At 48.4% G+C, this 25099-nt stretch overlaps 1 protein-coding gene across 4 annotated transcripts in view; it reads right to left on the bottom strand.

The window, feature by feature from the left end:
- The window catches only part of ACTN1 (actinin alpha 1), an 80422-nt gene extending 60461 nt beyond the window's left edge, over positions 1–19961 (bottom strand). For 3 of the 4 annotated variants that reach the window (XM_042814838.1, XM_042814836.1, XM_042814837.1), the window contains exon 1: positions 19726–19960. In XM_042814838.1, the coding sequence (XP_042670772.1) occupies positions 19726–19833 (108 nt within the window). In that variant the 5' untranslated portion in view covers positions 19834–19960. Of the gene's footprint in view, positions 1–19725 lie in introns of all 4 variants that reach the window. The other variant, XM_042814839.1, reaches the window with a different exon arrangement.
- Between the last annotated feature and the right edge of the window lie 5138 nt (positions 19962–25099).

Genomic DNA, 25099 nt, shown 5'->3' with positions numbered 1-25099 from the left:
TCAACTAGAAGGTAGGCTCCAAAAAAAAAAAAACCAAAACAAAACAAAAAAACAAAAGAAACCATCTGCACCCTGCCTCATGGCTGAACACTGCCATCCCACTGAAAGGTGCAGCAAGAAGCACGTGCCTGAGCCTCAGCTGCTCCACCTCCATGTTCAGTCTTTGTTCACACCAGGTGTGAGCACTAGGAAAGCTTTCCTGTCCTTCAGGTATACCCTACTCCAGCTCTTTGTCTTCTGACAAGTGATGTGGTAGAGTCAACACAAAAGCTTAAATTCCCACCTCCTGAACGACAAAGAACTGCAATTAGCTTGTAAAAACTGCACTTGGCCTGGCCAATGTGAACAAAGTCCCACCAAGAACCTAGTTGTGATGCCAAGAGCAACCCAGCAGCCATCCCAGAGGAAATGGCCAAGCAGTGACTGGAACCAGTATCCATCGCATCATAGGCCTTGCCTTCTTTCCAAGAGGAGCAATGGAAACTCACATGCCAGTGAGGCTTCTAAGGTCCTTGGGCTTGATGATCCCTGCAGGTCCCCTCCAACATGGAGGTTTCACAGCAGAGGAGGTCATCCCAGGGGTGCTGCCTCTTGAGACCACGGGACCCTGCAGCATCACCAACTTCATCTCCAACAGCACAGCTAATCTGTCTGCATCAGGCACGGGCATCAACACCATCTTCTGTGTAAATGCTTTAAGTGGTTATCTGTCATTGGTCGCGGCTAACCTCTAAAATGGCACTGGATTCATACATCATACACACTGTTCCCCTTCCCTGCTACTATCAAAGCCCACAGCTGTTTTGGTTATATTTCAGGAAGTTGCCTTAGCCTCCTAGCACTGTTGAGCATCAGCTGCCCTTGGCAATTCATAAGCAAACCACTGGCAATTTAATGGAGTATGCCATTCTTGGAAGGTGCAGTAATGCTGGCACACACTTTTTTATGTACAGTTGCATTAAATTGCTACTTCATTTCATCTCTTCTTGAAAACCTCACCCTGAAGTCAAACACAAACCTATTTATTTTTGATAACACACTGTTCAGCAAGCAACGGAACCAATGAAGCTGGCTTCCTGCTCAGCTCTGCGGTGAGCGCTCTCCGATGCCTAATAAGGAGCAAAGCTCTTTGCCTTCCTCATCCCGTAGCAGCCAGCATACAGACAGCACCTCTCTTTGTTGCTTGTTTCCCCTGACTTTGTTGAATCATATCATCTTCAACACTTCAAAAGTAAGCAGGCATATTTACAGTAAGAGGGATGTTCTCGCCTGGATTATAAACTAGATAAATAAGAGAGAGAAAATAAAGGCATAAAAATGCCTGCATCGCAGAGCAGGGCATTACCTACATTTCATGCCAAGTATAATTTAATTATTAGAAAAAAATAGAAGAATCAGTAAGGTGAAAACACATTCCTGTTTATAGAGCCTAGTTGTGAAGAACTAGATTTAATCATCCAGGTGAGTAACAATGACAAGCAAGACACTAGTGATAAAATTCCAAGGATTTATTGAATACGAACTACTCAAATGTCTAACTGGATCCTGAATTAACTCAAAAGGAACAGGGACAAAACTGTGAAGAGCCCTCATGAATTTACCTCCTTAAGGCAAAGCAATATCCTAGATGTAAGGCTGCTAGGAAAGGTGAAGGAATGGCATGAAAAATAATTACAAGCAGTGGAGTAACAGCTCTGCTCCGTGCTCGCCTGCACATGAGCATAGCAAGGTCCTGAGCCTGCACAACGAGGGAGTGAGAACAAAGCATTTTTGTAAGCAAACTCCTTAAATCATTCGAGATGTTCAATTTACTTCTGCTTTACAGTTCAGCAGGAAAGAGCAGAATGATGGAACGATGTTCCATACATCCATGGCAGATTTTATGTAGAGTTTGACTTAGGTGAAGGTCAGATCTATACTATGTGGCTTACAGTTGGTTTGTTTGCCTTTTTAAGGCAATACAAAGTAAATCACCCTTTTCCTGCCCCTCCCTTGCTGCTCTTGAGAAAGACATTGTCAAGGTACAGAAATAATTGTTTATATCTAGACTTTATGTGGACACAGTGGTTGCACATTAACTACTGGGGAGAACTGCCATGGACAGCTTTGAGGGCTGTGTGGGGAGCTGCCTTTCTGCCATATACAGAAATTAAACCATTCAAAGGATGGGCTGCTTTTTCACCAGAGCTTACATACGACATTTTGAACTACTCTCACAAAGGTACAGTCATTTTGGGCAGATAACAGAACTGCACTGCTCCAAAAAGCAGCCCTGATAAAAATGGAGCATGAAGAACACCAAGCCATCACAACATACTATTTGCCTAAACTGAGTAAGCATGCAATCATATCTTTAACCCATATCCTTCCTTAGCTTTTTTCTTTCTAGCAAGCACTGATCTCATCTGAACTACGTGCTATCTAGCTATAAACTCCCCAGCTTGCACATACCGCTCTTGAAACTCTCAGCTGTGGCTCCCAACCACAGGAAACAACCTGTGGTCTAGTCCATCAGGCAGAACAAAGCACAAGGATGCCCACTGCTTTTAGCTTGCATTTAAGTATCTGCAACCACTAATTGCACCTAGAAACTTCCCAGGACATGGGCTCATCTTGTTTTCTGTCATGCATGAAACACTTGCAGGGACAAGAGAAGCTCTGAACCCATGCAGTCATTGAGATGGACATTTCAGCTCCTGAATGGCATTTCTTCAAACATCTCTGCTTCTTCAGAAAGCAGTATGGGCTTTATTCAAGCCAGAGATATAACCAAATTCCAGGCAGTTTTAGCTCTCATTTGTGGTGATTTTGGAAAAGCGTGTGGATCCAAGCAATGTGCTGGCAGTAGACTGAAATTGAACTCAGGAGATGCTCTCTACAACCAGTGTTAGGAAAGGAGTTCCCACAAGACTAGGGTGCTGTTTGTGGTTTTATTATCCCAAACCCTTTTAAGTCCTTCAACAGTTCCTTAGTTTAGGCTACAGGGCATTTTTTTTTTTTTCAAATCACTGGAACATCAGTTCAAGAACCCACAGTGTCATCACAGGTACAGTCAGACGCATAAGCACCATCAGGTTGCTTTCCCCATAGCTTCTCTCTCAGTTGCTGCCTCTGTTCCTGAGCAAGCTCCCAGAAGCACCCACTCAGTAAAACGCCAAGATCCGCAGAGAAGGATGCCTGTCCATGTCCATGGAACTCACCTCCCAGAGCCAGTCTAAACTCCTACCCATGCTTCCTGACATGGTTCAGCTGATTTCTTTATTAGCAGAGAGGTTGCTGAAGCTTGTCACAGCCCCAGCACCTGCCAAGTTCCCTGCATGGTGAACAGAGACAAAGTGACAATGAAAAAGCCCGTAAGACATGTCAGCTGAGGGTAGGTGAGGCAGCAAGGACTCCACTTTTGTTTGTGAGCTACTGTGGCTTGCAGAAACGAGGATTCCTGCTAAAGAATGACAAAAACAAACATACAGAGCAGCCTGAATGATAAAACTCAAAGCAGAACTAGTGGCACCAGTGCTCATAGGACTATCACAACCCACCATGATGAGAGACACCTCTTTGGTGTCCCTCCAGTGTAAAGGACAGGCCTTGTAGAAATATTCAACTCAGGCGGGGAGAAAACTTCAGAAGAGATAACATGTTACTAAACCTGGATTTCCTGCTAGGCCATTTGAGATCAAATGTGAGCTCTCATCTTAGAGACCTTACACTTGAGCAATGGTGTCACTCCCACAAAACACTGACCCCCAAGTGCTTCACTTGGGGCAGGCACTCAGGAAGTAGTGCCCTGGTCCCATCTGATGCCAGGCCTGTAAGGGCAACAAAAGCACCTGACACCTTGCTGTAACACTAGGCTGCTAGGAAAAGCAAAACCTCAACCCCAAGGCCAGGCAAGCAGTCTGGGCAGACACTACAAAGCTATACGGCAACTCTTCCTTACAGATCTTTTAGTCTTCCATCTATTTTCTCTTCAACAAAAAGAGTCTATGAAACATGTGCCAATAATTCTCCCACAGACAACCCAGCAGAAAGGATCTCTATGCAGTCTGAAATGCATCTCCTGCATGCCAATTCAAGGCAGGCTGCTTTTGCCTTTAATCATTTCCCCCATGAATAAGTAACGCCTAATGAAAATGCTCTTCCCCTGGCAGTATTAGTATCCTGATACCTAGCTGCTGCTCGTACAACAGTCCCATGTTCAGATCACAGTGCCAAGGACAGGCAGGAGACATGTGGAAGCAGACATCTGGATTACCACCCAAATTCTTCATTGCTCCCCAATAAAGGGCCATAGAAGTTAATAACAGGCAAAGCTCTCTGACCCTGCAGCCTTTGTGAAGCTGCCTAGAGGTATCTACAACTCTGAAAGCCAAAAAAGCCCTCATATAACTAGGGGATTCAATTGTTTATGCTTTGATACATAAGTGCCCATATTCTTACTTGTTCATAAGAAAATAGCAAATCATTTAGTCAGAGTAACACATCAGAGTACAGCTCATCACTTAAAAGGAGTGTCTTCCATACTCATTCCTGAGTTAGCCGTTGCCTGACAATTTTCCTTTGCAACAGTTGCTAAGCAAAACATTTGCAATTCAGCTTACTATCACAACTGATACATGGCGATTGCGGATACACTGTAAAATTCACGGCCGCTTAGTCTTGTTCATCTTATGGCACACCTTAGCTTCTTTTCAGATCTCTGACGCTCAGGATTTTATTCTTTACCCACGTAACACCTAAATTATCAGTACTGCAATGTATGCACGGACACATACAGTAGGTATAATAAAAGTAGCAGGTCCTGCGTCATACTATGTTGGGGAAAAAAAAACACTTGACAAGGAATAGATGAGCCAAGTGGCAGTACACACAGTTTCTGTGTAATCTATAAGTCATCACTGTCACGATGTTTGTCATCTGCTTTCTTCACTAGGGAATCATCTGAGTGAGGCAAAGTGCATGCGGGAAGGTGGCATTCAGATGAGAGATAACTGTTAGTTACCACGTGGAAGCCAAATGACACCGTGGAACAAAAAAGCCAAGGTACGTTGCTTGTTTCAGAAAAACTAAAAACTCACCCCAGAGCTAAACATCATCCCACAGATCAGGCAATGGTGACTATAAATAGCTATCTTACTAGTACTGTACGATACCCACCCTGAGTTTGTCAAATAGAAGATTTAGGGATTACTTCTACACGTCCAAGTGGCTTTCTGTTTCTCCTGCATTAATCCAGTTCAGAGCAGGACCAACATGGAAAAGTTCATTTAAGACAGCCATAAGTATTAAAAATTGCAACAATTACAGTCTAAGAAGCAGTACCCTCAGCTGGCAGTCACACCCAGCACTTGATGCAGTGGGAACCCAGAAGTCACCTACTGGCCAAATGTACATGTGACAACTATACAAACCCTGGGGCCATAAGGCACAGACCCATTTCCCAAACCAGTCGCTGTCATGCCTGAACAACCTCAGACATTCATCCCAGAAGACCAGTGTCCCTGCCAGAAATCCCCAGAACATCTTTTGAAAGAGATCAGGTTATTATGGAATAAGTTAATTCCTGGCAAAGGCTCGCTGGCTTCAAGCTTGCAGCAAAGATGAAAGCAGCCCAGTCCAATCTTTGTTCCTAAAAACATCCATTTTCTGCTCTCCCCATAGCTTCCTCTGAAGGCTGCTGGAGGAACAGGTCTCCGTGAGGGGGCTTATGGCAGAATGCGCAGCTTCACAGGAATACCAGCATGAAACACATTGTTTCAGGGTCTCTGGTTAAGTGTTAATCTTCTTCCGGATTTGGATGCCAGCCCTGATTATGAGAAGTATGCAGTAAACACAACCCCGCCATGTGATAGGAGCGCTTAACCCTCTTCCTGCTGGCACCTGCACTTCAGCACAAAGTTGCAGTGGGAACAGCAAAACCTCATTTCCACAGGCTGGCTGGTCTTTTGTCTTCAACTCAGTGCTTGCTGCCATCTCCTTTGGAAAGCCATGCTCATGCAACGGAAGGCTGCGAAGGATGAATGCGATTTCCACCAAAACCAGTCCCCTGGAAGCCAGTTTTGCACGGTGCCTGTCCCATTCTACCCAAGCACATGACTGGGCAGCAGCCACAGCCACGTCAAAGAACAACGTGGGTTTATGTGCAGCTTCACAGCAGGAGGTTCAAGCTGATCTTGTCTGTGGGCCAGGAAGAAATAATCCCATCCCAGCACACTGAACAGCCAGGGGGTGGGCTTGAAGTGCAAGGGCGCACTTGTCCTAGCCCTTTCTTCGCTGAGCAATCAAGTAACTGTCACATGTTGCAGCAGGGACCAGCCACTGCCCAGAGCCTCATGTCCACTGCACGAGCACCTGGCAGAAGGCACACCGTGTCTGGCTTCAGCTGCTGCAGGAGGGTCCCACTCACCTCCCTGTAGCCAGCCCTGCTGCATCCTCCCAGCAGCTCTAAAGCAGAGGGAGCCAACCTAGGGCACAGCCCTTTGCTCCCAAACTTCCTACAGCAGCCTTGCCACTCTTTAAAGATGGAGATCAGACTACCGGGACTTGCTCATGCAAGAAGCCTGGAATCCTACAGAGCAGCATGGCAAATTCTCCAGGCTTTGAGCTTTCACACTTGGCAAGGAAGCTTTGCTGCCTCAAAGCTTCATCAACTGTGTGAAGTGCATAGCTCAGACATGCTCTGTGGGGCCTAAGAGGAGGCACTTGCAGAGGCGGCAGAAGCATCTTCTCTCCTAGATCAGCATCTGGTCCAAAGTATTTCTTAGATCAGCTATTAAGCATTCATTTCCAGAAAGAGGAATACTGCATTGGAGCTGAAAGTGAGACAGACACCAAACCCCAGTCCAGGACCAATGCTTGGGGAACCAGGTAATGTGCTGGTCAGAACACAGATCCACTGATACTTACTTCCACAGCAAAATCAGTTTAAAATGGCATGGCTACAGGTGGCTTTAGTCCGCATTCCTACCTTGGGAGAGCTGGTGGATGGTTTACTCTTTTCACATGCAGACTAGAACTATCACCTGGAGCTGTAAAAATCCAAGGAATTTGGGCAGGGCTTAAAGAGTGAGAATGTGCTGCTTTGCCTTCCAACATAATAAGAGCTATTCAGAAGCTTCTGTATTTGCTCCAGCTCCAAATACCACATGGCTGAGGAACTGGTTTCATGGTTGGCCTCAGCAATTTGCATCCAGCTGATAACAGCTGACATAGGTAAGAACACTCAGGGTGGACTGAAAATTGTGAAACTGAACCTGGAGTGAGTCCTGCCTCGAGCAAGTTTTGAGAGCACTCAATATTTGCATATGCAGAAGTTAAATAAATGGTGTGAACTGTTAAGATTTTGTCAAGTCTTTGGAATCATCAAGGACTGTCAGCTTGAAGATACCTCACCTCACCTCCTGACTATCTAGAACACACTTTACAGACTGCAGTTACTGTTCCTATTGGAAGGGTAGCTGTTGTTGCAGTGCACTCCAGTTTCATGACAAATAAGCACCCTTAGAAAATCTTGTTAAGGATTCACATGAGAAGAAGTCATAGGAGAATGTGACTTCCCAGTCCATCATATGGGAAGGCCAGAAGGGAACACAAGCAGAACTATGCTTTGTCAGTACCTCGTGCTTTGCTCTAGTGTCCAGACAGCCCGCACGTCCACAGAGGCACACTTGTCCAAAGGACAGCTCTTAGAACATGCTGTACCCAGTCCTTGGTCATTCCTGGAGAGCTGTTTCTTTGGATAGGACACATAGACAGAATCCACATCCCACACTCCCACACCCTGGATGTGCTCATGGAATGCACTCAGGCTTGCCTGCAGCTGCTCTGCTCAGAACCAGAGCAGGACTCACCTAGTGTGGGACTGCCAGAGCTCACTTCTCTTAATTTAAGAATTCAAATTAAACTCTGAAGAAAAATGAAACCCTTAAGTTACTCTCTACATGAAGGAGATGAAGATAACTATAAAAAACTTAATAACAAAAACAGTTTCAAAAGTGCCTTCCAATACCATATAATTTTGTTAATGTATCAGACCATGAAAGTCAGCAACCTACCTAAGCAGAACATCAATCTTCAACCTAAAGCATAAAGTGTCCCTCAGTAAAATGTCAGATTATCCTTCCCCGCTCCTGTTACTCAAGGTGGAGCAATAAAAGAGAGAACAGAGGAGGAGAGAGTATTTGGGACTGAGAAATATAGGAAGAAAAAGAGGTATGAAGGAATACCACCTGAGGCTTTCAACTCAATGCAAAATTTAATAGAAAACTGTATGCCTCTGTGCATTCAATGTATGCTCTACGGCTATATCACACCAACAACTTGCTACAGCACACTACTGTACAACTTAGTTGGAAGAGTATGGAGAGAGGCACATCTCCGCTTGCAATTTTGGAGTGACACGCCAAAAGCAGACAGCTGGAGCCAAAGACAACAAGTACGGAAGTGCAACTCTCAAGTGGTCTATTACTAAATCTCCCTCTGTAGAGAAGTGGGAAGCGCTCAAGCAGGGCATGATAGGGTTCAAGGCAGCACCTAAACCAGACAGAAAATCAAATGCATGGTGCTAGAACAGAAGAAGGAATTTAGAATATTTTTTCATTTGAGTGAAGAGAGTTGTTGTAAGCAAGTATCACAGAGAAGCAGTTTTTATTCGCCATTACTGATACAAGTGGCTTTAGGAAAACATTTAAAATCCATTCTTATCTTGTCAGCTCTCGCAGCCTTGCAATGTCTGGGAGCCACGCTCAGTGATTAGAGATCTGCAGTGCAAGGTACAGGAAGGCAAAGAAACAGCCCTTTCCTCAGATACCTTACAGGCTACCAGCAAGCACAGCAATTGATGGGAAGACGACGCAGACAGGCAGGAGTACAAAGAGGCAGACCGCTGCTCAGGCCAGCAGCCAGCAACCGTGGTACAGCCCTGGGTTGTACCCAGGTCTTCCACAGATCCCACAGGTCTTCCTGAGCACATGGCAACAAACACAAGATCAGTATTCCACAATGCAGTGACAACAGCAGACTCCTGGGGCAGTGAGGCATGTACACAGACAGCAGCACCAGAGGTTGACAGCATGCACAAGACCTAGAAGAGTGAAAACACCTCTGTCTTTGTCACCTGAAACTCAGGAAGAAAACTCTCTAACTCCAGTGTAACCTATGTCACCCTCCCAAGCTAAATCCATGGCACACAGCATGAACTCGCAGAGGTCTTTTCTCAGTTCTTTTCAGCTGCTTGGAGCCAGGATGCAGACTGAGATCTCGTTGCACCTCAACTCTCCAGCACCAGGCAGGAACAAAGCCCAGAAAAGCAGCAAGGTGATGGCTGAAGAGCAAAAATGAAAACTACAACATGATTTTTTTGTTGTTGTTTGCATTTTAACACCGCCTTCACAATGAACAGACTCTCCATTTTTCTGACTTTATCTCAGGCCAAATACTACAAATGAATCTCCTGCTCACTTGCTGAGCTCAGTGAACCTGTTAGCTGATGGTTGGCAGCTGGGTAAGTAGGTATTTTACTTTGCCTTGGAGGAGGCATTGAGCCTGCTGCAAGGTTGGTTTATTACATGGTAAAAAAAAAAAAAAAAAAACACCTAGCATTAAGTTCTGCTTATTACACCTTCCCCACTGCCAGCAGCCTCACACTCTTTGGCAGGACAGGTAATGAGAAGGCTCTTGGCTGACAGAGGAGCAGCAGATCACCACGTGCCAGCCACAGCCACTGTGCAAAGCCGAGATTCCTCTCACATGACAGAAGTGAGCCTCATGCCTCCCTGTGCTGCTTTAGGCAGATCAAGGAGCCAAGCAGTTGGTGCTAAGCAAGGACCCAGTAAGTCAAAAAGCCTCAAAGCATTCCCAGCTTCAGCCAAAGCAACCTTGAGGACTTGCTAGTTCACCTGCATGGGGTCCTGAGCTCCCACCAGCTGCAAGAAACCCAATAGCACCAAGTTCATGCCGGCACTCCCCCACCCCTTCCCAGACCTTCAGTGGTCATTGCCTCTTACAGCACAGCAGGTAAAAGTGGTTCCAAGCTCTGCAAGCTGCAGAAGGTATTAGGCTTCAAGTGTTTTACTTACTGTAAGCAGTTCACTAATTACATTAGTAATGATTGGATTATGGACAGTTAACAGCTTTAAAGAAACAAGACATTATAGGAGGAGAAGGGAAATATTGCTCAGGGTCTGGGCTGAAAGCTTCCATCAGATTTCAGCAGTCCACCCATGCTTTAGGAGCTGGCTGGGTCAGGCTATTTGCAACAGGCTCCAACAGCAAGGCATGGTGTAACATGTCACTAAATGACAGGCTGGTGCACTAAAATTATTAGTGTTGCAGGAGGTGTGCTCACAGGAACAGACAGTCCCCTGCTCATTCGCTGCCTCCACCAGCTTCAGTGCCTCCAAGTGAGCAGGCCCAGAAGCCTGCAGACAGGCGTGCGCATGCTGCTCTGCTGAGACAGTACCTATGATGCTATGTTTCAGCATGCAGCACTGTGACTACAGGCACTTTACATACTCTTTAGTAGAGGCCCAATAGCTTCAACCAAGCAGCCAGATGCAAAAATCCACAGTATCAGGAGCCAGAAGCATTCATCAGAAACAGCAGCTAGAAATCTCCTTTCCCTAGCGATTTTTGCCAGTGCTGGAAGAACAACGTTAATTCCTTCATCTCTTCAGTTCCTAAAAGTTCACACAAGGTACGTGTGGGCCTTGCCCAATGAGAGCCGACCCCTTCTGTCCTCACCACTGTTCTCCCCTCTGTACCCAGCCCAGGCAGAGCAGACCCTTGTTCCACCCACAGCCACCTCCAACGCTGCCACCTACCCCGAGTGCCTCCCAGCACCCTCCTGCCTATTGCTTGGTCTCCTCCCCCTCCTTCCTGCTGAGAATTATGGCTGAGTGCTGGCAGAAACTTGGTTTGGTGTTGCTGGCCGGAGGGTGAGGATTTCTGGCAAGAACAAACAGCAGAGCCGGGCATCCTGCCCAGGGTGAGTTCACACTTGGCTCCCCACAGCTGGAAATAGTCTCATCCCTGGCCAGCATTCCCCAATGGCCCAACAAAGCCCAAGGAAACAGCAGGTTTCCATGCACTGGCCATTTGGTGGCAAGTTGGTGAGTGTTGATGAACATAACCCCTGCGCTGCCTGCACCCAGCCCTCTCCATGCAGAGCAGCCACGTGTGAGCAGCACTGTTAGAGGGCACACGGTGAACAGGCACACCGCTGCCTGTGAGGCGGTGTAAGGCTATGTGCAACCAAGAGTGATGCTTCCTGTACAGATGCTCTTTCTTCCACAGGCAGAATCAGAGGGAAGGTGAGGGCTCGAACAAGTGTGCTCCTGCACCCTTCTGCCCACTGCACTCCTGCAGCAGGGCTGCCACACTCTCCTCCTTCCTCAGAGATCTCATCTCCCAGAGCAGATAAAACATGTAGAAAACTCACCTGGAAGCATGAACACATTTAAAGAGCTGCAAATGCTTTTGGCTGCAATCAAAATTTTCCTACGGAAATTAAGTATTTTCCTGTGATAAAACCTAGCACAGCCATGGTCTAAGCAGCTATAAACAAAGTGCCTTTTCTTTTACATTGTGCAGTTGAGAAATACACTTATTTGCTTTTCTGTGGACTCAGGTTTTTTTGTTTTGTTTTGTTTTGCTGGGTTTTTTTTGGAAGTTTTTTTCAAGTTTTCTTGGAGACATGTAACAAGCAGATTTACTGAGGGCTATGTTAAAATACCCAAAGGGGATGGCAGGTAAGCATGCCATGCAGCAGAAGAAACTGCTACTACAGAACGCAGGAGCCCAGCCAGGGATCTCAGCCCTGGGCAGGCTCATCACTTTCCATGATGAAGGAAAGTGCTCTGCTGGGTGCAGACACCATACATGGATCTCTCTCTGCCTCATCTCTTGGAGGCCTTTACAGGCGAGCTCCTGGAGCAAGGATGTAGCAGCACAACTTCCATTTACAGCAGCAGCAAGTTACTGCTCGGCAGCATACACTGCAGGGAGCAGCCACAAGTGCCCTGACTGCCTGATGCAAAGACCATGGAAAACCAGAGTCCTTCCTCAGCTGCCAACTGTCCATGGATCGGCACCTCTGTAGGATGGGAGGGAGAGTTGTCCTCAGAGTCGGGAACGGAAGCATGAATTTTCTGTGAGAAAACTCTCCAGCACAGCAGCAATCCAGCATTCGGTTCATGAAAGGAGTGGAACAAACAGCCCATCCACAGTATGCTGTTTGGCACAGAGATGAAAGATTTTGCAAGAGTTCCCTTAAAAATGAGGGCCAAGCATGGGACGTGCAAGCAGAGCCTGTTTGTGCCAACCTGAAAGACAGCAGTGACTCTCAGAGCCAGGCCTTTCTGCTCAACAACCGCCCACCATCAGCTAGGAGGGCTTAGATTACATTTCCAGGCCAACTTCTTTCCCTGTTTTGAGTCCCTCCTCACCCAGCAGCACCACTCAGCTATGAGATGGCTGTATAGTCAAACCAACAGCTAAAGCACCAGCTAGCTGGTACAATTCATCCTGCCTTCTCACTGACCGCACAGGCCATCCAGAAGGACAGGGAACAAGTTGTTGAAGTTTCCCCTGCAGCACCATCTGCCTACAAATTATCCACATTGTCACGCTCCCATAAGACTGCCCAGAAGTGCTAGATCTCACGCATTCAAAGGTTGACTTGAAATCACTCCCACGTGAACAACAGGAGACATAGGGAGACTTGTGTCAGTCCACTGTAGTGAGTGTACATAGGCAAGGCATGGCCTTTTCACCCGCCAGCACATCCCACTCACAGCAGAATTTCAAATCCAGTGCAATGGAAAGGCCACACCACAGGGATGAACTCATTTCCAGGAGGCTTTCAGTCCACGTAGATAGAACAACAATGAGCCATCTGAATGAGAGACCAAAATCCTTACTGTTTAATCATGCATAACCCGGTCCTGTCATTGGAAGCTGTTTCAGTGTACTGACAGCAAAGGAAGTCTCTGCACAGCCTTGATCATGCTGTTGTGCTTCCGAAACAGCAACACATACAGAAGGGAGAACAACTGCAGGTAAAAGTATCAGTCAGCTGCAACACTGGCACAAGGGCTGCCTTACAAAGACCTGACATAGGCCTTACCAGTGGAATGCACTCATCGCCAGTTGAGTAGGAAGGACACAACAACAGGAAACCGAAGTAAGAACAAAATGGTTCTGCTTTACTGTCCGATAGGGTGCTAAGAGGCTAAACTGGCACCTGGCCATACCACAAACATCCTATTGGCCAAGTTCTTGCTCTGATGCACTGAGGAATGACAGCAGGGAAGATGACAGCAGAGAACAGGAAGCTAGCTCATATAGTAATCATATTAATGCCACTGGGTTCACTCACTTTAGTATTTTGGGGGGTTGGCCCACAAATTCCTCAGTTGCGCCTCAAGAATCTGGGTGACTGTTCAGAACCAGGCAACTGATGTACAGTGCAGGAGAGGTCAAAATGCAGCGGTGGACAGTCCTGCAGATGTAGGTAACACAGACTGTGTCATACGACGTGTGCCACACTGAAGGTCCTGCTGCTGACAAAACTATCTCATACTCTGCACCAATTCACCCAACAAATCCAAGTTCTGCGTAACGTTCTTCAGCCCCAGTATCCCAGAAACAAGCAAATCTTAGGCTCAGAGTCATCTCTTCTTAGAGGTGTTTCTTGTTAAGATCACAGTTTTTCCACTGAGCAGCTGCCAAGCACACTACTTCCCCCTTTACAGAAATTAGCTACAATTTTGAGAGAGGGAAGGCCTTTACATTGCAGTACAGGATTTGTAGAAGTCATGCTAAGCATATTCCTTATGGTAATCATCACATTTCTAACAGCCACATGTGGCAAGAAATCAGCTTTTTTAATACAAAAAGGTAGAGTAAATTCTGTTACACTCCATTTCACATCCTCCCTCTCTGACACCACAGCGTGGACTGTACTAAATGTCACTAGAAATCACAACAATATATCCAACAAGCCCTGGGTTGAACACATTATAAGTCCACTCCACTCTATTTGCTGTAATTTAGCAGCTCCCCAGGGTTTCCCCAGACAGAGTTCCAGTGCCTTTTCCACAGCATCTGCTTTCCATGCCTTACCATGAGCAGGAGCATAGCCATCCCCTGCTATGAACTGTGCCCCAGGGAACGGCTGCGGTGTCAGAGACAGCAGTGATAATGCACAGGCAGCTGGAAGCACTTTCAGTCATCCTCCTTTGCACCTCATGCTAAGTTTCACTTTCTGTCACCTCTATTTGTGCCAGCCTTAAGAACTCTAGTCCAATGTCTTAAGTAGGTCCCAAGGAGGCTGCAGAGAGAAGCACTGAGGCTTAGAGACTGGCTGAGAAGGCTGACCAAATGCTGCCGCTCCTTCCTCCCGTTTGAAATACGTGGGATGTGGTGGGCTGTGAAATTGCATCTCACATGCAAAGAGCAAAATCCTCAGGAGCAACTGGGGCTCCTTAAGATGGATGGTGGTCACTTCAGCATTGCTAAGAGCAGGCAGCATTCACCTGGGGCTTCTGAGAAAGTGATGTAAGAACTCATGAAAGCCAAACATTTACTGAGCAGATTCACTGATGCACATTCTTACGACTACACTTGATTTTCATAGCAAGGGAATGCCACCCCACACAGAAGCACCCATTTCCTTCTAAAGGGACAAGTTCTCACCAGACAGCCAAGAAAACTGAAGTTCCTGCTTAAAGACAGTCTCTGCAGCAGGCTAGCAGGGCAGATGCCTCAAGCTACATCAGGCAGCAGCACAAGTGGTCAAGGAGGAGGACAACGTCAGCACCTCAGGCCTCTGTATCAACAGCCTTATCTCCAAATCACATGCACAAGAATTTAAACCCATGGCCTGAAGCGGTCAGCAAGTTCCTCAGACAGACACATTTTAATCACTAGGATGGTAGTCGGATGCCTTTGAGGTATTTCACTCTTCCCTAGAGGATAAGGAGTACAAGCAGTTCAATCCAGTTTGGTGAGCATCTCTGCACACCTGCGGCTCTTTGGGATCAAAGAACCCACAGTCTTCTTTTTAACCTATGCCTGTTTGCTCCCCAGTTTCTCCCTTACGGAGATGCCAAATAGGTAAGTCACTGCAAAGCCTGCATCCCTCATGCATCAGGAGGCGATGATGAATAATAACGTTCTTGTCAAAAACCCACAAACCTCACTTCCTGACGAAACCTGATCACAGAGAGCAAGAAGCAGCTCCCACACTCAGGGCAAAGCAGCTGATCTACAGAGCCGGATATTTATTTCCAGAGACCCCCTACAGCAAGTTCTGAGCTTGGTGTTTTAAGAGCAAGTATTTGGCAACAAGCTACCTATGTTAAACAGCAAAAGCTTGATCTGAAAGATAACAGATATCTGGTGACCTATATTGCCTGCCTGTATGACTGCAAAACAGCAGCCCAGCGAGCAGCCTTCAACATTCTGCCATTCTGCTTCCGCACTGGTATCAGTCTGTGCTAAACAAGGCACGGAGAATCCCTACGTGCATCAGGGCCAGCCTTCCTACAGCACATCCACACCTCAGAGAGGTCCACCTCTCACCCTGACCCATCTATTATCATCAGCGTCACTCACACAGAGGGAGCCCAGGGACCAGAGCTGTACATTCATTTATTTCACTGCTGAAACTGTGGTGGGACTGAAAGGGATATAAGCAAGCAACAGACAAAGTGTAGCAACACATCTCCATGTGGGTCCATAGCAGAACCACAGCTGCCCAGAAATCCAGGCACCCTGCTCCAAGCAGGCCGTCTGGAAGGGTGCACACTCAAACCAAGGCAACTGCACCATCTACGTTTTGTCAGCTATTAGTCACACACGTATCACTTGGTATGAGACTGTTATGAGCAGGCCTGGAGGTGGGGTGTCTCCACCAGGGATCTGTGCTACGTTCAACGAGCATTTTCTATTCTTAACGACCAGACACTGAGGCGATTAGCACAGCAAAATTCAAATCATAACAAGAGCAGCAAGACCTGCTGGATGCAGGCACAGCAGGGCTATGAGAGTCATAGGTTTTTGTACTCATGTGCATCTTTGGGTGTATCTCACACAGAGGGGTTTGGGAAATAGTCATCTGCTTTGGGGAATTCCAGCAATTGCATGAATAACTATACTTAGCACTCCTTGAGGGCAGGAGAGGTGCTTCCAAACACCTTGCTATCATTGCTTCAGTAGCAGTGTGAATCTGAATGCTCCAGCTCTCTCAAGCAACAATACCATTTACTGATACATCAGCACAGAAGCACCAACCTGCAGAGGCAGAGCAGCACTGGATAGAGACAAGGCATGTTTCTTTCTCTGGTATTTTAAAGAAAAGCATTCCCACCATTCCTTACAGCACTGAAGTCATATATGGCCGTCTTCTACATGCTGCAAATAAACACTACTTCCTACTCACATTGCCAAATCAGCAGCTGTCAAGTCAAAAAGCAATTCAGCATTTAAAGGGGATTTTTGCCCCTCAGCTCTGCAATTTGGGCATGTCATTTCAGGTCACATTTTAAAAGAAACCCTACATAGGGTGAACCCTGAGCAGCCAAGTCCCCAGAGTGAGTGCACAGCAGAACCAGGAGTCTCCCCAGCACTGTGAAACCCCAGACACTGGGTCCCAGCAGCACTAGCATCACCCCTGTGCTCTTCTCCATATTTCAAGCACTACCCCAGACAGCCAAGGCTGCTGAAGCCATCCCTCAGGGCAGACAGCGAAGCTACTGAGAGCTCAGAAACTCGTCCTCCTTGCAGCATAATGTTCCTGTTGAGCACAATACTAAAACACGTATCAGCAGTTCTTCCTGCTTCTGAGGCTTGCCACGAGGCTCCACTGAGCCTATGAGGCTGAGGGACAGGGAGATGGATTCAATTCTTCTCTGAGCAACATCCCCAGCCTGTCTGCTTCCCAAGCTCAATTGATCCCAGCTGCACAAGGCAGACAGGGTTGCACAGCAGCAGAGATTCCCAGCCTGCAGGGCCTCACCAACCTGGGACGTGACTGGCTGGACTGAGACAGGCAGCAAAGCTCAGCTGCTTCCCACAGACATCTGCTCTCTGGCTGACCAGAAGTGCCACCACTTCGGAGACACTACCTCTACTCCCAGACAGTTCCTAAGCACCAAAGTTTCAGAGTGTCTCACTGAGTGGCGCCGGTAAAATCATAATATTACAATTACATATCAAATTCTAATATTATAATTTGAGAGAACTTAAATCCCTGCACAGACAGATTTCCTCATATCTCTTTCCCAGTATGGAAGTTTCAGAGTCTACTATTTTTAAGATTGGAAACAGAGCCTCACTCATAGGGAGTCCTGTGTCTTCTGCATGCAGGCAGTGAAACACCAGTGTTCTCCCATCTATACAAGCCATTGACTGATGGCAGAGCTGAAACAGGCACCGCAATTTCTAAGAACTTATTGTCCAAACACCTATTTATGTGGGCAGAAAAACCCCATCTAAGTTCAAGACTCATAAATAGCAGAATTAAGCTCACAAAACAGTATCTCAGTACCCTTACAAAGCAATTTTCTTCTCAAAACTCACTGCTCTTTTATTTCAGACAGCCAGGCTTTTAAAATTTCTCTAGCAGTTCCTTGGATGGGGAAGAACCCACGACACATCAGCCTAGTAGAACAGCCCAAGACTGAGCCAGAGGGAGCCAATGGGAACACCTGGAAGGCACAGATCTCTACAGTTCCCTTTGGTAAGCCATCCATCACGAGCACAGAAACTAACATGTAACCATAATTACTGCAACAATTTAATTTTGTTGGCAAGAAGTGTTACTGCACTGCACTGTGCCCAGTATGTACTGTTAGCTCCCCATCCTCAGAAGGAGGCAAACACCAAGGCCCAGCAGGGCTTTTAGCTGCATTCAGAGAGGAGCAGGACACCTTCAACACCTACACAGCCTGCCCAGGCTGCAGCCCCATCAGCAGCCCCTTAGAAGGAAGTGCTGTCCAGCCAGACCCCACCTTCTTACCCACAGGCACTGGAGGGATGGGCCATGACCAAGCTACAGATTTGCATTCACCACAGAACAGCTTCAAAGGGAGAAACATCCCAGTGACCACAGTGCAAAAGAAACAGTGTTCAACAAGCCAGAGAAGGACACTCTGCCCACCACGTTCACTGGCAGCGGATGAACATCAGAAGAAACTGGCTTGGATTGTTTCAGAGTACACATGTGAATACCTTCAAAGTCTTCTCTGGCTTTTCCTCTCTACACAAGTAACCCAAGTTAATACAGTGGCTCTCTGTCCCCCTCTTGTGATAGGATCAAGAGGACTGAACATCTCCTGGAAGGAGGGAATTAAAAGAAAACAGGGCTTTTGAGACACGTACCACTTGCATTTTGGGACCAGAGGTTTGACACCTGCTTCCAACAATCATGTCAGTTTCCCTCTCTGCATAAAATATTCTCACCACCCTCACTACCCCACGAAGGGGGAAAGCCCAACCGTATGACACCCATTTTCCCTCACAGGCTGTGATCAACAACCGCCCATCCTGACCCAGGCCCTATGAGCTGCTCCCGGCTGCATATGGGCCAGACACGGGGGCAGCTGGAGATACAGGTCACGGGTAGGACTAGAGATACGGGCTGCGGCCAGGCAGCTTTCTTGGAAAGGAAAGAACTTCCTTCCCAAAAGGGGCAGAGCTGGGTTGGCAGATGAGCCACACAGTGCTTACAGCCGACAGAGACTGCATTCCTCTTTCTTCTTCGTTGAAATGTAAGCTCACGCACCGTGAGCTTTCTCCACTAAGCACCCTTGTTCATATGTTTTATTCTTATGCTGTCTCCCCTCACCGTGCAAGCCTCCCCAAGCGAGGAAACTGCTGACAGTAGCTCTATGCCTCTCCCCTCCAATTAACTCACAGGGCTCCAGGGGAAAGCCTTTCCAGCAGCAGCTTTGGTGGCTATGCATAGGAGAACCTGAAAATCCTCGGTCTGAAAACCGAGGAGCATGCTGGAGAATAGGAAGGAGAGGTGCCGGAGAAGAAGAGCTTTCTCAGCGGCAGTCCCTCCTCTCTGCTCCCTCCCAGTTCCTTCCAGGAGCACAACCGTAGTATTTCACTCGCTCCCGAGCGCTCAGTGCTCCCAGAAGGGCGGTGCAGGGCTCGAGGCGCACACCTGGATCCCGGACGGCCGGGAGCAGCGCGGCCACCCCAGATGCCCCCGCCGCGGCCGGGCTCCGTTCCGCGTACGGTGCTGCTGGACCGCTGCCCGACGGAGCGGCTGCGGCGGAAACGTTTCGGGGCTCAGGATATTCCCGAGCGGTCTAACGCGGGATGCTCCGGGCTTAGAGGAGGGGGAAGGATAAAATAACGAGGAAAGAGCGAGGCTGCAACTCCGCCGAGCTCCCTCCCCGCCACCACCCGCAAGTTTTTTAAAAAAAAAAAAAGGGCCGAATGTTACCATTTTTGGACATGAGCTCCGCGCAAGCCCTGCCCTACCCCACACCATTCAAACGGGCGGCGAGGCACCCTCCTGCCGCCGGAGCCGCCCGGGAGCGGCCGCCCCGCCGCCGCCGCCCCTCCCGTTCCCGGGCCGCTCCGGGCCGCCCCAGGGCGCACCTGCGGCCCCGGCCCGCCCGAGGCGGGGGGGTGGTTGGGGAGAACAGGGCGGCCCCGCTCGGCACCTGCCCGGCCCACCCCGCGGCGCTAAGGGGCCCGCGAGCCGCGCACCTTCCGCTGTTGCTTCTCCCAAGCCGGGTCGAGGAGCAGGTCCCGGTCCCAGTCCTCCTCCGGCTGCATGTAATCGTTGGTCTGCTGCGGGTCGTAGTGATGATCCATGGCGGCACTCTGTTTGTCTGATCTGTCCGTTTGTCCGTCCAGCTATCCGCAAGCGCGCACACACACGCTCTCCCCGTCCCGTCCCGGCGCTGCCCGCTGTGCCCGGCCCGCGGCCGCTCACCTCGAGCAGGCGGCGGCGGCGCCCGCTCCCTCCCCTCAGCTTCAGCCGCGGGGATGAGCCGAGCCGCTCGCCCGCCTCCGCCCGACTCTCATTGGCCGTCTCCCGGCGACGACGCCCCGCTCATTGCTCTCCTTACCCGTCCGTCACGATCAACTGCCCCTACCATTGGCGGGTTGAGGATGCCCCGCCCCGCCCCAGGCAGCCTCCCCCGCGGCGGCGGTGTCCGCGGGCTCGGCGCGAGGGAAGGCGGCAGAGCGGTTCGCGTCGGGCGCGGTGTGGGGCCGCGTACGTCGCAGCGGCGGAGGGGGAAATGGCGGCTACGGGTTTTGGGCGGGAGCGGGACCTGCACTAAGGGGGCCAGAGCAGCTCTGCCCCGGGGCACGGATGGCCTCACGGTGGTCCCTCTGGAGCTTCCCCCACCCTCTTGGTTTAAGCACGTTGTTGGGTTACTTTTAACACCTCTCCAAACGTGCCGCTCGGTGAGCGGTGTTGCAGCGTGTTCCCGGGATGCTCAGCACCACGGAGATCCAAATCCCGAGGCATACAGCGCTCTTCTGTGATGCTGAACCTCGTGCTTTCCTGGCAGTTGTGCTAAAAGCTGCTGTCCCACAGTCAAAGCGTGCCTGCTTACTGTGCAACGTACAGCGCGACCTCCTTGCTGCTCTGTAGTGCTACCAGCAGAAAAACGCTTCTGATCACCAGCACCTGCAGCCCTATACATGTACCAGTCGCTTCTTGTAAAGGATGGATGATTTAATGCGCAGCATCAGTGCAATAGAATGCAAAGAAATCAAGAACTGTGGTGTTTCTTGGGTATTAGCAGAGCTTCTCCTAATCATCTCCCCTTTTTACTTCCTTATCTTCAATTCCCAAAATTTTTCCCTGGGTTTTTGGGAAATACTTTAATTTTTCACTCTTCATCCTGACTTTTTTCAAGGGCTCCGTAACAAAACTGAAAGTATTCTTGGCCAGAGTTTGTGAACTTACGGGTAGCAGCCAGGGCAGAAAAATAAATAAATGCTCTAAACTCAGGCTTGTTCCCGGATCCACTTGACACTACGCCCTTGTGAGGAATACCAGCTCTGCAAAAGGGAACAGAAGAGCTCACAACAGGGAGAGGGTTGCACGGCAGCAGCAGGAACAGCAGAAACTGGTGCTCCTGACCAGATGCCTGTAGCCACAGCTGTGTTCTGGTTTTCCTCATTTAGTTGCCTTTAGTCCCCTGGAGTTCTGCTCTGTACAAGACTGCTGCTGACTTCCTTGGGCATCATTCAAACAGGTCTCCAGCAAGGTCCTTCTCATCCAACAAAGGGCGAGGGCCATTTCCCAGACAGCAAGCAGAGCCACCGTGGGAACAGCTGGCCCTACACCCCACTTCTCCCGCCTGCAGCACACTAGAAGAGGAAGGAGCCAAGGGCATTTCTGGTTACCGTCTGCTGCTCTTTTGCTTTGTGCTTAGCACATTAGCGACAGGTCACGAGCTTCCCTGGGGAGATACCTGCTTTCTTGAAAAGAACACCATAAGCTTCTGTAAGGAGGCCCAGCAGCTGGGCTGGGGCACTGCACAACAATGCACAAGGCTGTGTGGAAGTAGTCTTTTATTCTGGGAACTCTCACAGCCAAGTTTCATCATTTATATTCTGCAGATAATTCAGAAACCTTGTTGCTCTGGGATTTAGCACTTAAATTTGATCAGCTCATTGCAGGAGATGCCTGGTGCCCAAAGATTGCGTACAATATGTGATTTTAAGGAGTACCACAGGATAATGGTGTCCATACTGGTCATCCAGGGATAGCCAGGAGTAAGGCAAAAAAGGAAGAAGCAAGGCACAGACACTGCGTTTTAGAGGAAAGGGAGAAGGGGCCTAAATGAAACTCTTATGTACAAAACCTCTTTGTACTGGGAATGTATGTCATTCTGTGACCGTGTGTGACTGTTTACCTACTTGCCTTTGTTCTTCCCTTCTGCTCTGAAGAGGAAGGTGTTTACTGTTCAGGCATGCATAGGAGCATTACATGTGAGCCAAGCCTGCTTAACTCAGGCAGCTGCTGAGCTGGTGCTGGACAAGGATGCTGAGATAGAATCAGACAGATGGTAGCTGACCTATGGAACCTGTGGTTTGGGCACAGGTACCTCCAGCTGCTCGTGGTTAGAGCTTCTCGTTTTTGTGTTGTACCTGCCAGTTGTCCTGTACTGAGGCGCAAGCCTTCATGGGCTTGTTTGCTCAGACCTTTTGTTTTTTTGTCAGAAAGGATGTCCCACTTCATAGTCCTGGCACAGTTCTTTTGCGTGGCCCAAATATAAGTGCAACAAACCTGGCCGTAGAGCAAGTATGACAGGCTTTGGAGGGAAGTGCAGTGAAGTCCTGTGAATGGGAGCGGCAGCATGATGGCAGCCGGAAGACAAGTGCAGAGATTAGCCTCTTTCCAGCTCACCCTCATAGAAAGTCTTTTCTCATGAGAGAATCACTGACCTCTCATTAGTTAGCTCCAGCTTAAAAGCTTCACTTAAAATCCCTTCCCTTTGCTTTGATGTTCTCTATAATTGCGGGTCTGCAATCTTCTAGAATAAAGCATGAAAACAGCAGTGCTCCTTACCTGCAGCTGCACTGGAGCAGTGGTCCCCTCAGGCTGCATTCTGGGGAACCCCTTTCTGCCCAGAACTGGGGATGACTTTCCTGGCAGGCTCCAGCAAGTGCAGAAAACTATAGAAAGCAATGGATGGTAGAAATGTGATATGTTGCCAAATCCCAACTGCTGCTTTCTGGCCTTTCCCAGGAATCCCATGCCTGGAAGTGCACATAATTGTCAGTGTCACTGGGACACGAGGCCACCACATTCTGCTCCCCTTAGCTGTGGGATGGAGTGCTCTGGCTTTGGGAGCCGAATGAACAGCAGTTGGAAAGAGTCCAAAGAGAAGTAACAAGGAGGCTCAGAGGCCTAGGAAGCTTGCCTGACCTTTGAGGGGAGACTGGGAGAACTGGTCTTGTTTAGTCTAGAAAAGGAAAAACTGAAGTGAGATGCAGTAGCAGACCTCAAATATGTAAAAGTTTACTGCAGAGCACAAGGCAATAAACTGTTTGCTATAGCTGCTGAAGGACCTGCCAATGGTCAGCACAGCTAACCACTCAAGTACACCAGAAAATAAAGCTGCTAAAGACTTTAAAGAACAGGTAGGGAGCTATAAGAACAGGCTGAATTTCTTGAACAGCAGTTCCTGCCATGAGTCTGGAGGATGGGAACTGTGTCACCTTCCAGGGACCCTTGCAGCACTGTTTCATAGCACTGCACCACAGTCTGCTTCAGAGGGTAACAGAACAGATGCAACACGACATGGTTGTATAGCGACTAGTGATGTTGGAAAAGTAAATACAGCTGCTGGGAAAAGGCAGGTATGTAAAATGTAAAAGCAGACACATGGAACCTGACCTAGACTGTCCCATTAAGATGTCCATGTGCAGAACACATGGCAACAGAGCTGCGGCAGGAGCTGGACTCAGCTGAGAGTGGTGACTGAGGTGAGTGGGGAAAAAAATACATCCACACTTTTATGTACGTTTATACAGACAAAGACTGCTTTAAATCCACTTTCTAACAAAGGAAGATGCAGTCCTCCCATGTTAAGGCCAACAGCAAAATTTACCATCACAATTCCAAGTGCTGAAATTAGGTGCTTCACTCCTAGTTTTCACTTTCAAATGTGACTCTCGTGGCCACTCCACATCTCATGTTTTTAGCATAAATCATTTATTTCAGTAGTGAGACAGATCACAGTGATATCTGACTGCTGGCAGCAAGATGTACCTACAATCAGTGCTCAGGTATGAGGCCACAATGATGTAAAGAGCTGAGAAAATGCAGATCTATAGGACTGAAGGGACCTCACCCTCAATGTCAACAAACAGGACTAAGAGCTCTTAAAAATGGGAGTACTAATTCTTATCTGTTAGCAGCAGTCTTCAGGACACACAGCTCTTGTAGCATCACCTAGTGTCCAGGGGCTGGCTTGGGAGATTAGAGATAAACAGCTGAGCTGTAGATTTTTGGCGTCCACAGGAAGTCATCCTGCATTCATTATGCTTTTCTCCTAACCAGTCCACTCTTTCTGTTGTATTTTTCTTCGTAGAGTGAGAGCAACAACATTCAGCTACCCCACATCAAACCATACAATGCAAAGTCACCTCCTTCATCAGAAATCTTTCCATTCAGGAAGCAGCAGCAAACTTCACTCCCTCATGTTTGCAGCAGATCCGCTGCAGAAAGATGATACTTGTAGAGCACTGCATCCAACACTGCAAAATGGAGTTTGAAGGTGACACATGGCAAGTGAGAAAGTACCTGTGAGCAGCACCAACAGCACAGGGCACAGCCAGGAGCAAACAAGATCAGCTGCTCTCCTCAGCTTCCTTTAATCTCTTCTCTAGTAGGATTTCCCCTTCCTCGCCATCTTCTCACATGACGCACACCTGTGATCTCACTTGTGACAAGGCTCCAGGCCAGCAACACCAGCCTGGGGCTCCCTGTAGTGCTTTGCCTCTGATGTTTTTTACTGAACAATGCTTCCCAGCTCGTGTCTTCCCTCTAAGTCTACTGTGAAACGAACTTTGAACCACAGCAAGTGAAGAGGGTCATGAAAAACACAGCCAGGGACGCTTGCAGGCTGAGGGAAGGAGGCTCCTTGAGCTCTGCAGCCAACACAGGTTCTGGGCTGCGACAGCCTGCAGCCCCACAGGCGCTCCACAGCCATGGCCCAGCAGCCAAGGGAAGGGCCTCAGGGGCCATCTCCAGTGCCTGGAGTCTGGCTCCTGTCTCCTCATTGCTCATCCCTAGTTCTTTGTTTTTTTGGTTTTTTTTTCAGTGACTTCATCTCAGATGGCATTTTTACTGCGGTAATTCCCGTGATAACTGAGCCCGAAGGTATTTGGAAGCAGAGTTTCAGAAAATCTCAGCAGAAAGCCTCCCGTGGCCGATGGCAGTGCACAGGGCCTGGGGCTGAAGACATCAAGGGTTTTCCTCTTGCAGCAGTCACTGCGCAGGCTATGTGCAGTGTACCAAAGTGCTATGGCTAGAGAAGCTGAGCTAACAAGGCATAAGGCTCAGAAAGGTTCATTGGTTGGCTGTAGTAAGGAGTCATTCATGTCCCGT

This window comes from Centrocercus urophasianus, unplaced genomic scaffold (assembly GCF_019232065.1).
Source record: "Centrocercus urophasianus isolate 14NV4802_14NV808 unplaced genomic scaffold, USGS_Curo_1.0 seq_14, whole genome shotgun sequence".
Classification (NCBI taxonomy): Eukaryota; Metazoa; Chordata; class Aves; order Galliformes; family Phasianidae; genus Centrocercus; species Centrocercus urophasianus.
Note: the sequence above shows the minus strand (reverse complement) of the source record. Positions and strands in the feature narration are given on the sequence as shown.